The 12,160-nt window shown below is 38.2% G+C and overlaps 1 protein-coding gene across 2 annotated transcripts; it reads right to left on the bottom strand.

Annotated features, from left to right (window-relative positions):
• Positions 1 to 883: 883 nt before the first annotated feature.
• Positions 884 to 10,840, bottom strand: LOC111272243 (uncharacterized). 2 transcript variants are annotated; one of them, XM_022853558.2, is made up of 4 exons: positions 10,479 to 10,840; positions 6,038 to 6,099; positions 2,246 to 2,339; positions 884 to 1,334 (listed from the first exon to the last, which is right to left on the bottom strand). In XM_022853558.2, the coding sequence occupies exons 1-4, from the start codon at positions 10,510 to 10,512 to the stop codon at positions 1,225 to 1,227; spliced, it is 300 nt and encodes a 99-aa protein (XP_022709293.1). In that variant the 5' UTR covers positions 10,513 to 10,840; the 3' UTR covers positions 884 to 1,224. The 2 variants fall into 2 exon arrangements, with proteins under 2 accessions (XP_022709293.1, XP_022709292.1); XM_022853557.1 differs by lacking the exon at positions 10,479 to 10,840 and adding an exon at positions 7,508 to 7,672.
• Between the last annotated feature and the right edge of the window lie 1,320 nt (positions 10,841 to 12,160).

Raw genomic sequence — 12,160 nt, 5'->3', positions numbered from 1 at the left:
GGAGCTTTTTGGCCCTCATAATTTGTTTGCATCAGAGAATAAGATACCACCCCCGGGTGCCAACGTGAGAAAAGGGGAGTTCTATACAATGCGATAGCCTTAAACATGACTTCACATAGCGGATATTAATAATCCAGTGTCTTGGAAGGCTATGCAACAAAGAAGCCGCCAGTCTAGATAAGGTCTGAAACGAGAATCTCAAGTGCGTCGTCGTGCTGGACAGCAGTACATAGTAAATGTTCATATCCTGGTGTATTTCGAGCCCAATAAAGAGATACAATTCTGCTAGTAAACAGTAAACAAAAGGACGAGCCAACCGCATCGTCATAACGGCGACGAGCAATGAAGAACAGCGTTTGTTAAAAGCTGCTTCTCGGTTTGTGGACTCAAATGTACTCGATTTAAATGCAGACACATGAGTTCTAAAGAGGATGTTCTACTAAAACAGCACCCAGGATCCTGATGGCCGAAGTCAAAAGGCCACTGGCCATGCCGTGCGATGAGCGGCAGATGAGAGCAGTGATCACTGACACACTTATAAGATCACCTCTTATCTGTGTAAATGGGTTTTCGTACCTGGAGCTGCTCTTCTCCGGGAACGGCAGAAGTCATACATCACCAAAAGATGCAAGAAAGCACAGTTCACACAGATTAATATCCAAAGATTTTATAACACCCGCTTGAAATTTAAACTGGCAATTGAAAATAGTTATTTATTTTTTTTTATAGGGAGAGTAATATTTGCATTTGACGATCCTAGTCTGTATAGTATGTAGAACACTCTGGGGCACCTGGGATCAGGTTTGATGATACAGTCTTCTAAGAATATTTTGAGAAACCCCCTATTAGCGAGTTGAAGTGGCTATAAATTAGTACATAAAAGTAAATTTGTTAATTGACCGTTTATTTGTTCTTTAACAACAAGAGCTTCAGCTTGAACTATGCTTAGCAAAGCACACAGAGTGTAGCGTATGTGTAACTTAATGGACTGATCTTATAAGCAGCATAATAACTGTAATAATATTTATTATTATTACAATATATATTATTACGAATATTAACGACATGTGTAAGTGCAGATCGATTTCTAATCTCTTTTATAACGTTAGCGTACTGATTTAATTCTACTGATCGGTCTTGCTGACAGGAGTAACATCAGTACATCCACTCTATCCGTTAATCGTATCATTCTCGCCGAGAGGTATACGACCGATAAGCTGCACTTTATGAAACAGTTACCCCCATTTCCTTCAGGCAGTAGAAGGTATGGTTATCGACTATAATAGCGTCATCGGGATGGAATTCGTTCATGAGTTGTCTCCACAGCGACTCACCTACACAACAAAGCAGAACATCAGGCAAAACTTTTGAAAACGGTACCTTGTTATTTAAGATTCGTCATGGTTTTCTTTAGACCTGACCTGAGAGAATTTTTATAAATCTATCTAGAATACTGCTAAAGCTGGGTGTCTGTCTGTCCAACCCAAATTCTTCTTATGGTATGGTTTTGCCTGCGCTATAAGTTTCAAAGCGGGGTGGGCGTAAGATGGAGCCAATTAAATGATGCTACCTTTTTCGGAACGGATTTTTTCTTTTCCCATAGATTGTGAGGTTAATTTGGGAATTTTTTTTATTTTTGGGCAATTTGCTACCGATGATTTGAACGGATGAGAGTTCTTGAAAAGAGTGTATCCAAAAACTTCGTTTTTTGAACCTTCACAAAGCGAACGTAATATTGTATTGAAAAATCCATCATAATGTTCATTAAAAAATAGTCTATGTCTAGCGATAGATGGGTAATCGATTGACGAAATTCCTGACAATTGATGAAATAGTGTTTTTCTAGTTTCTAATGTACGCTTAGAAAAGTTTGGGATCTGACGCAGGCTGGTGCAACATAAACGACATCGGATTGTAGTTTTGGACGTGAAGTGTTTAGGTTCGTATTGGCTCAAGCTTTGAATTCGAACACCGCTCCGTCGACCTGATCATTCAAATATAGATATTTGCCAACAGAATTACGTATTTCGCTGGTCAGATCATTGAAAAGAATTTTGCCAAAAATTCTGTTACTAAAGCGTGAGCAGAGAAACGTATCGCCCTTTATAAATACTATAAACATTGCAAATAATGTTTGATCTTTAACTGGCCATTAGACAAACACGACAGTTACGCTTTATTCTTACGCTGTGACTCATTAAATGTTTTCCGCCACCATTGTTTGCTCATTAAATGTTTTCCATACCAGCATTGTTGTTCAGGCGGCAAATTTCGAATATGATGTCGACGGCGGACATCCCGGGAATGAAACTTGTCCTAGCCGCAAAGACGTCCTGTGCCTAAACTCAAAAACATCCATTAAAAACATCTACACAGTTATAGAAACATCCACTTTCTACCTCGTATATAATTTCTTACTTACTAGTATAGTAATTTCCTTATTTAAATATAAGGCTTTCGAAACACTAGTACGTGTTCCCCGATGACACATCATAAAACACTGTTGCAGCCACCCACCAAGGGCTTGTCAATAGATCCACTATGGTCGACGCTATTTTTATGGTGTGTATATATGGCAGATTCGCACGACGACCTTGACCTGAAGCCTGCCAATCGTGGGTTCGTTTTAATAATTGCGATATCCCCTAGCGGACGCTGCGCGTTATGTCCTTCGTGCAGCGCTAGCATCCAGCATCACTTCTTTGCTGGCTAAATTTCTGAAAGTGGGTGTCACGTTCTTCGGGGGTATAGCCTCGGATCACTCTAGACTACCTCGACATACTTAAGAATTGCACTGACCACTGTAATCAAGTTTCTAATAGTTTCCAATTTCGCGCCTTATCGGACATCAGTTATAAACATCCCCAGTTTGCCCAGAGTGCTCGTTTAGCACAAACTGTTCAAAAAATCGTTTGATTATTGCGGGAAAGCGTTCCCGCACCTCTCCGGAAGCTTCCCACCTCTGCCCCGCACAAACCTTAATATCGAATCGAATGCGAGCCAATCCGTGCGAATATCAACGCCTCACAACCCCATACAAACCACTAACGTTCTTTGCAATCCAGCGTTTGGGCTTTCTTTTACCGAGCACCGCCGTGGGACGGGCCCCCCTGTCGAGCCATTCAATCTATTCTTTTGTGACTTCGTCCATCCCACCTTTATTATAAAAGTGAAAAGCACTGGCTGAGCTTCGCCGTTTGCTCGCAGAAATGAGCGCATCATAGATTCTTACGTTGATTTTATATAGCCGTAGACGTGTATTTTACGGATGTTTTTACGGATTTATCTCAATAGATATACATATAGATATAGGACGGAACGTTTAAACAGGATTCTGACAAGTTATTTCTAAGACAGTATCTAGACAAAAACAAATATTTCAGCGAACCTTTTCGCATCCGCTAGAAGTGCTATTAATGACGGTGTGTTCTATCCGTTACATATATACAAAGAGTGCTCAGTCTGCATCTACCGGACATGTATTCATCTGTTTTTCATGGAACTAGAGCAAACCAGTTATTTCTAGCATAATTACTTAATCATCAAGAAAAACAATGCGTTATTTTTTGCAGTTTTGGACGAAGATTAGATATTACCCAATCTTTTCGCGCTGAATAAACTAGTAGCAAAATTGAAAACATCATGTTTTGTCAAAAAAAGTGACGGTTTGTACTATTGTTGGTTTTCATGCAACTTCTGCAACAGAAATCCGAGGAATATTCCTATGAGGAAAACCAAAAGATCCAAAAAAAAGTTCTCATCCAAAAAGCTCGACAGCGCATTAAAATGACTTTAAAGGCCATTTTCGGTACACCTTGATTCCTAATATATAATGAATACTCGTTTTTGAACAGAATGTCAGTCGCCAATTGGATGGCTCAGAAAAATTTCACACTTTTTCCGTCCTCTCGGACCTTTCAGACCTACTGGTCGTTTTGTGCCTTTCCAATTTTTGTTGACCTGCTGTCCGGCCGACATTCAATTTCCGCTGAAATGCTTCGTATGCAGCATGTTTCAACGACACTTTAATAAGCATACGCTAATCAATATCACTTGCTAAAAATTATATTTTTAAAATGGCTAGTCAATGATTCAGGTCTCACATTGAAGCTGTCCTGGCTGTAGTTAGTAGTTATGTTGAATTAAGAGTATTGAAAGGAATGACATTTCTACCACATGTAAAAAATTAGTTGAAATACCTGTTTTTGCTTAGACAGCAATCACTTATTGAAGATACTCCAGATTTTGAAGTACATATATACACGAAGCATCATTATTGTCAAACTGCATAGTAAGCGATGTGGTAGGATGCTCAATAAAGCTGATCCTCGCAAAGTACAGAATCAATTACAAATTTAAAATAGTGCATAAACTTATAATCTTGCGCTACAACACAGATTAGAGATTATCATTTTGGGTGTGATTTCATGATGACCCATTTTGTACATGTCCGATTATTATAAGTCAAAACTGAAAAAGAGACCCACAAGAATAGATTAATGAGGAACGGTCATATATTGTGAATTACGTGTGACACAGGTATTTACAACAATCATCTGCTCAATGGATACCTTTATGAACCAAGAGACCTTTAAACGGATCCTGCCACTTTCGCTTACTACGATGGCTCAGTTCTCCGTCAATTTACTGTACTTCGACTATTTGTTTGCAATGATTTTCATTCGCTTACAGAATTATGGAACTACTTGGAAAAATCTTGGCGTCCAATGTCTCATGTTAGGTATATAATATGGCACTGAACTGACCGAAAATACAACTTATTTAAGAGGTATGACGACTGTAAATAACAAAGCTACATTTCGGGTGGATAATCCAGAGGTCTAGGGCTTTCATGTGATTTTCATACGATAATTACGAACTTTGAAGGAAACCTAATAGCGGATGTCCCAATAATGGACAGCATTTGGCAAATCTCTAACAGTAGCTGACTCTCATGCGACCCATTTATCTGAAACATCTTTCCTGTCCATTCTTTAGGTTGAGTACCTCAATTTTGACTATCTAGTTGAAAATTATTAATAGATTGGATTTTTATGCTCATGTCGTACTGTGTCGTAGACTCTACTATGCGATTAACTGCTTCTAGCATACTGCATTGCTTACGTGTATGAAGCGTGATTCAAGGTTTGCATAAGCTGTTACAGAGCATATATCCACATTGTGCGTGAACCTCTGAAATACATACTATGATGTGCTTGCCCAATGAAGATATTCAAAACATTCGTATTTGGATTGGGCCTAATGAAGCTGTCTTCACCATGGACTTCTTTGGTTAACCATATGCAAATGAAGGTTCGTTCAATGCCCAAAGTAGTAGTGATTTCGAGAGGAGTGAGGGCCATGAGATAAAATGAGACAAAAAAAAACTCAGACTGAATTCGGGACTTAATAAAGACAGATTTCTATCTAAAGAGACCTGTAGTAAAGGAAGTAGACCATGACGCTTACGGTAGAGAAGGAAAGGCTCCTTGAAGCTAGCCTCTCCGGAATAACAAACGAAAGACGCTTTTTAGAAGAAGTTTAGGTTCGCAAAAGGGACAAGGGGATAATCTTTCCCCCTTAGGAAACGATACGTCTCGGAACTCGACCAAAATAAGCCCGGCTTAGTGACCCAAGAGCATGAGCTATTTTCTTTCCAAGTACTTATAATTTAAGTTTACTTTTTTTACTTTATAATTTAAAATAATTGAGAAGCCGGACTGTTGGAGCAATGTATAAGGAAAATAAGTGCTGGTGAGTAGTGATCTCGGCGGAATAAAATCCGCCCGTCAGGGCCGTCAATCATCGACACAGGGTAGATGGACATTGCTCAGCTGAGCCCGATCACGTGTAAGCAGCATTATTCAAACCGTCTCGAAAAATGCCATAAAATTGTTAAAATACATAAATTATCGCAAAGGGAAGGGTGAGGCCTTTGAGCCAATCAAGGCCTTGTTTTCGCTCATCCTCATGTTAAATTCCTCGGACACAGTTTACAGGCAAACTGAGCGTCGACAGTGGCAAGTCGATCACTTACTCGTTGAGGATTTTTGGGATTGCTGCAATCAATCAAAGATACGAGCTTGTCGGGCGATAATGCTGAAAGAGAATGAACGCTTAGTTAAATTAGCTACTTCATACATCGAAATGTCGAATGGCACAATTGTCTGCCATAATAAGATGCAGATTCAGCGGAAAATGAACGTTATGATTGCTCGTTATGAGCTGTATTTAGTAGCTTTCCCGTATATTGCCACCAAAGTCCCATTTTATTTGCGCATAACACGAGAGAAATACACCAATTCAAATATCACAAAGATCATATCAGGTCTGTATAATTGCAGAAAATAGTTTTTTCTTTTTTTTACAACATCAATTACATACATTTCGAAATTGTTATTCGTCGCATTAAAACGATATATATATATATATATTTTAAATTAAATTCCCTAGAGATTTATTTACCTTAATTTTTGATGGAAGACAAGAAAATATTCTAGCATACAAACGTTTTTAAAGACAATGAGAATGGTTCATAAAGAACGAAGGGCCCCCGAACTTTTTAGTTCTTACAAATTAAAATCGGTGGGATTGGAAAACGGAGCTTATGTTTCTTATCTTGTACTTATTATTTGAAGACGTGACGCACGTCCACAACACTTCGTTTCGATCATCACATCTATTATTTAGCCAAATCATGCCCTGTCCTTTTGGCGTTTTGCTACGAGATACGCATATTCATTTGTTCGAAACCATTGTATTATTTAAACTAGATGAACTTTCTCTCGGGTGTGGGATCTTCGTTCCATGAAATAACTCAACAACCGAAGAATCATAAAAACTACCTTCAAAGTGATTGCGGTTGTTTGGGTGTTACCGAATCGATCTACATCGAGAACATTGTGGTTACTCGGGAAATAAAATGCTCCCACAGTTACTCAGCTGTGTCTGAATTATATCCTTAATTCAGATGCGCTAATCCTATACGCAACGTAATGTCTATGTGCTGTAGCAGCCTCCTCCGTTTACTCAAAAAAGGTACTTTTCAAGTCGATTTCTAAACGTTTCCCCGTAAACTGAATCGCTATATTTGTTCGTACCTAAGTAATATCTGATATCATAGCCCAAAATCTAGATATCACTGTTACCTCATTTTTTAACCATAAGTTGAAAATTTCTAGTGATATGCGGTATGGTCGTAAATCTCATTCAAATATGAAGCACTTAGGACTATTTCTATTAACAGCAAACTAGCTAGGAGCTGACCGCATTAGCATATTTTGACTAAAAAAAAAAAAACCAGCCTTTGCAAATCGTCATTTTTTACAACGGTCATATACAGGCGGACGTAATAGTCCTTCATAGTGTACGAGCACGTAGAAACCAAGCTAACGTGAGCTCTACAACAGCCACTTGCAAAACACAATAAAATACCAAAGTCAATGAACAGCAATGTAGTGCTTTACAAACGCTCACACGTACCAACACTCATTCCGCAGACACTTACCACAAGGGTTAAAGGAGGCCGACTTTAACCCTGCTAGACAACTGTTCCTCACAGTTAACAATAGAACAAAGGATCTAACGAATATCAGTATAGATAGGCTCGCGATTAAATGTCGAGGCGACATCAGGGTGAATAGCATTATGCTGAATTTGTGTTCCGGACTAATTAGGCAGGCTACTTTCGAAATAATTGTTACCTAATCACGTCAGCTTGTCATAGGTTATAGATTTAATTAGGTAGCTATGATTGTTTGAATAGCTATTAGACGTTTTTTTTTTAGACCTTCTCAAAGCCTAACAAGGATTCTGCTCTGTCCTCCTGTAAATATTTAGCTAATCACCGCATGTCACCTTTAATTAAGCCAGCGTCGACTGGAAGCCCCATGTAGCACTCTACTAGTGCTACACGGGTAGATTGTTCGATTTTCGGAAGCGAGTAATTCAAGTTACGGGAAGTAAGTCGAAGCTACTTAAATAAGCAAGATACTCTTCAACTTAATCGATTTCGTTTTGAAATGTGGTACTTGTTCAGAGATAGGACTTATTGTTTATGCCTTTACTTGTTAGAGGATGCGGTAGGTGAACAAGAACTTGGATTTCTGATTTTTGCCGTACATTCCCCAAAAGTTTATGTCGCTTGGATTCTACTGATCTCGAAAGTATATGCAACATCAATCCAAGCCAACTATATTCCTTCAAAAAAAAAAGACCTAAAACTTGCTTATTCAACCTAACTGTTAATTTAAAAAAAAAGTATATACATTTTCTATCGCTTGAGATTTTCTTTTTCACTCCTCTTCCCATCTGATTATTTATACATTGAAATGTATTTACTACAAAATGTGTGCAATTGATACGGATTGTTGTCTGCACCCTTAAGCATAACAATAATAACGATTTAATAGAACATCGTACGATATAATGATATCGACGAAATTTAAGAAAAACGTTTAAGAAATAACGGTTTTTCCGAATAAGAAAAAAATAAAAGGTTCCGAAATAATCGATACTTTCGAAATGATCAAATTCCGCAAGTGCATAGATCCTGAATTTGTCGCACAACCTTATCGCGGTATGACTACTTTCAAAAGGAAATAATGCTGATAAAAGAAAATTCAAATTTATTATGAATCTAATATATATTATCAATAAATTCCACAAGCTGTCGAATACAGTTTCAGCGAAAGTCGTGAAAATAGTTGTTATTGTTTAAAGTACAAGCTTAAACGTCAATAGAGAAGCAAATCATTTTCTTTTTTTTTTTCGTTTCAATTTTACAATTTAATACAATACAAAATAACAAATTTTAACACAGTCCTAAAATAAGAGTCAAAAAGTATTTGCTTGCAATTTCTATTTCTGACATAAAGCTTACAGGCCATCTTTCCATTGAACCACTCGAGCTTTTCGTCCATATTTGAGAAATTATTTTACATAAAATATACGACCAACCTTACTAAAATTACTCAATAATAATAATGGTACAAATGACTATCGCTTATCCGAATTTTGTTTTGTTTTAGATTTAAAATGTAACTCCCAAATGGATGCTTTTTTTTAACCGAGATTTACCCCCGTGTAACAAGCACCTTGGTTTATTCCATCATACACGTAGTACAGTATGTGACTAGAAAGAGGCGGAGCGATGTCCAAAGCCTATTACAAAGCGCATAGTTTCTTAACGAATATAAACAATAGAGGGTGTTGTTGCCTAGAGTAACGCGTCCATCTCCTGTATTTTATATTTTTGGCTTTCTATTGCAGGACAAAAACAAAGACCCTAGATTGAAATCAGAACGAAACCAAAACTAAATCATCTATTACTTAGTAAGGATCCAATAACTCTAGAATTTTCAAGTGTAAGCGGCTTCGACATACGCTTATAAGCCTGCGCTTTACCACTGCGTTTATTGCGTGTCTTATTCTCAAAAGTGCTAGTCTTTCGGTTACAGGACTTTATGAAGCTCTCCCAAATTCATTGCATAGGTAGCTATGAATTCTTCTCACAGTTTCGTATCTACCCATAATTTGGTATACTCAGGTGAGATAAAAATACAAGAGAGCCCAATGTCAAAGTTGTTATTATCTATTCCTTGGAAAACGTGACGCTCACGATGAGAAAAGCTAGCCATTGAACGGTGTCATCATTCGTCGTATAGTAATTCTCTGTACGTTATTTTCATATGGTGGGCACAGTATGGCCGAGTTTGATTTAGCAATTGCTCGCTCTTCGAAATAATTATTACTGTCGTCATCACTACCTGTCTATGTGCAGAGCAGCCTGATGGGGCGCATCGATGATAACGTTGGTTTCAATCAGCAGTGAAAGTGTACAGGTACAATCGTTGCTAGTTGCCAATGTTAAGCTCTATCTAGGACTCCAATTTTTGCTCCTACAGCCAACCGGTTATTCCTAATAATCCTTTCATTGCCATTGCACATGCACTGTATCTGAATTCAAATATATATTCAGCTAGTCAAATGGACTGAATTTCAAATTTGCTAGTCTCAGCGAAGGCTGACAATATCAATCTCGGCCTCTGCTTATCTCAAGACTGTAGGAAGATGGCGAGTTCGTTGTGCGAAGATCTTTCAAAAATGTCATAGAAAATTAACTTTCCTTGTAAAAGTTCTTCAAGCTTGCGAACGATCGCAGCGACTTTTAATTATATCCAGGCTCACGGATACTTGTTGATCTCATTATACATGCTTAATTCCAACTTGCGGTTGAACGGAGAAATAAGCGATTGCATCGACCTCAACAAAAACTATGGCTCTTATTGTTGTTGTAGAATTGAGCCGTTACTATAGATGCGAATGTGTAGCATTTCTCTAACACCTACTACGTAGACATGATTATCTTGTTTCGCCTATTCCTAGGTGCTTCCCAAAGCCTATACCAAATTTAACCTCTTGTGAAGCATGAGTTATCGAAAATCCCTTCACTGAAGCACGGGTGACAGTTGACTCACATGGCGTGTTAAGACGAAGCCAAATTGAAAACATTACACGTTTGCTGCTGCTGCTGTCGGTGCAAAGACGTTGGCGAGGATATTGCCTGTAAAGTTTAACGCCAAGTATCCTACGTAGCACCGCTTGGCTGAGTAATCGTACGTTCAGTTGAGGCCTGTATGGTGGACACTTTAGGACACAATTGCGTTTCACAACGCGACAGTGTTATCGAATATTCATCAGTGTCCTATGGGAGGGCTATCCTAGTTGTTCGATGTGTTTTAGCTACTGGATGACGCATACGTGAAAGACGGTAGGGACGCCTGTCACAGGTCGCTAATTCGTGAGACGTCTGGTTCACTCTGATTACTCACCGGAAAGCATTTCGAGTGTAACTCCGTTGACTAAGACTCGATTTTGATTGGCTTCTCATGTCGCGAGTCTTACCCAGCTACCGGGAAAAGGGTTTATCACGAGTAGCTGAGGACTAGATTAAGGAGATACTAAATCAGTTATGCTACCTTAGCATTGAATATAACGATACTGCAACCTGTATACCATAAAATTTTCAACAGTGGTGATTCTCAACAATTTTCAAGAAATACTTAAAAAACAACAAATACTATTTGCAGGATTATCGGATTACGGTCAGCTAATCATTTCTCTTTAGCATAGTAATTTCTATTTAGCAAAAATGTCCGAAATTGAAAAGCTTGTGAATTAGATGGTTGGAAACGGCAGGTAGGCCCCTTAATTGTAGTCCTTCGTTCTATGATTCGAGTGCATCACGCGTGAAACGGGTGCGACCTTATTCCAAACTCGAGAAAACCCTATTTGTGGATTGTTTATGATAGTAAAACTATAAACATACATCAAAATAGGGCATCCAGCGTATCAGCAGGCTGGAGATATTAGTGTCATACCTAATATGGAAATCAGTAACGGGCAGTTCTACTACTGATTACAATGTTTGATAGTACTGCAACCTTCTACAAATGAATAAACTATCTTATGACAAAGAATCTTGTAACGATAGCGTAAAAAAGATATAAATGTTAACTTAGGCAGGAGTCGCAACTTTGCACACTTAACCTAGATAAAATATGTTCGCAGCGATCATTGAGCCGAAGATTATTTAACAAGTACTTTTACTAACCCAAAGAGCAACATACACAATAGAATCCTAATATCGATATAATGCTAGACGGACTGAGCGGAGTAGTTATCCTGCCCCATCTAACCCATTATCCTTCTGCATTTATTTTATCTGCCGGTTCTACTATATTTGCCAAGGAACTCAGAAAACTCTAGATTGTTTTTCTCGTGATATCTTGGCTTTTGATAGGTTTCTACAGTATCGGCTCCGCAACTCTGTTTCCGCAGCTCACGTAAATGAGAGAACATACGTAGATTAAGTTCGGCCAACTTTTAATCGACGCTGCCATTGACAAAGTTGGTTAACATACTTATTATATATATGTTCGGTGTATTGATTCTATTCCCGGAACTTTATCAAGGCTTAACGGTATTTATTTACCTTTGTAGTAAGTAGTTATGTAAATCTGCAATCTAATAAACATTTCATGTTCATTTGTACACTTCCTTGAATGTATGTCGTGGGACGTCGTCAGAATTTAGGTTCTCTATTTTCTTTAATAATAAATAGTTGCCTGTGTAATACTAAATAAAGACATGAATCCTT

Source organism: Varroa jacobsoni, unplaced genomic scaffold (genome assembly GCF_002532875.2).
Source record: "Varroa jacobsoni isolate VJ856 unplaced genomic scaffold, vjacob_1.0 contig01852, whole genome shotgun sequence".
Taxonomy (NCBI): domain Eukaryota; kingdom Metazoa; phylum Arthropoda; class Arachnida; order Mesostigmata; family Varroidae; genus Varroa; species Varroa jacobsoni.
This window is presented reverse-complemented; position numbering and strand designations above follow the sequence as displayed.

Excerpts from the sequence above, each read along its gene's own strand:
- LOC111272243 (XM_022853557.1), bottom strand. The coding sequence starts at position 7,646 with ATGCTATTCACCCTGATGTCGCCTCGACATTTAATCGCGAGCCTATCT. Across the intron at positions 6,100-7,507 it reads GGCCTCCTTTAACCCTTGTG|CATTATCGCCCGACAAGCTC; the intron begins GTAAGTGTCTGC and ends ATTCTCTTTCAG. Across the intron at positions 2,340-6,037 it reads ATCCCAAAAATCCTCAACGA|GCACAGGACGTCTTTGCGGC; the intron begins GTAAGTGATCGA and ends TTTTGAGTTTAG.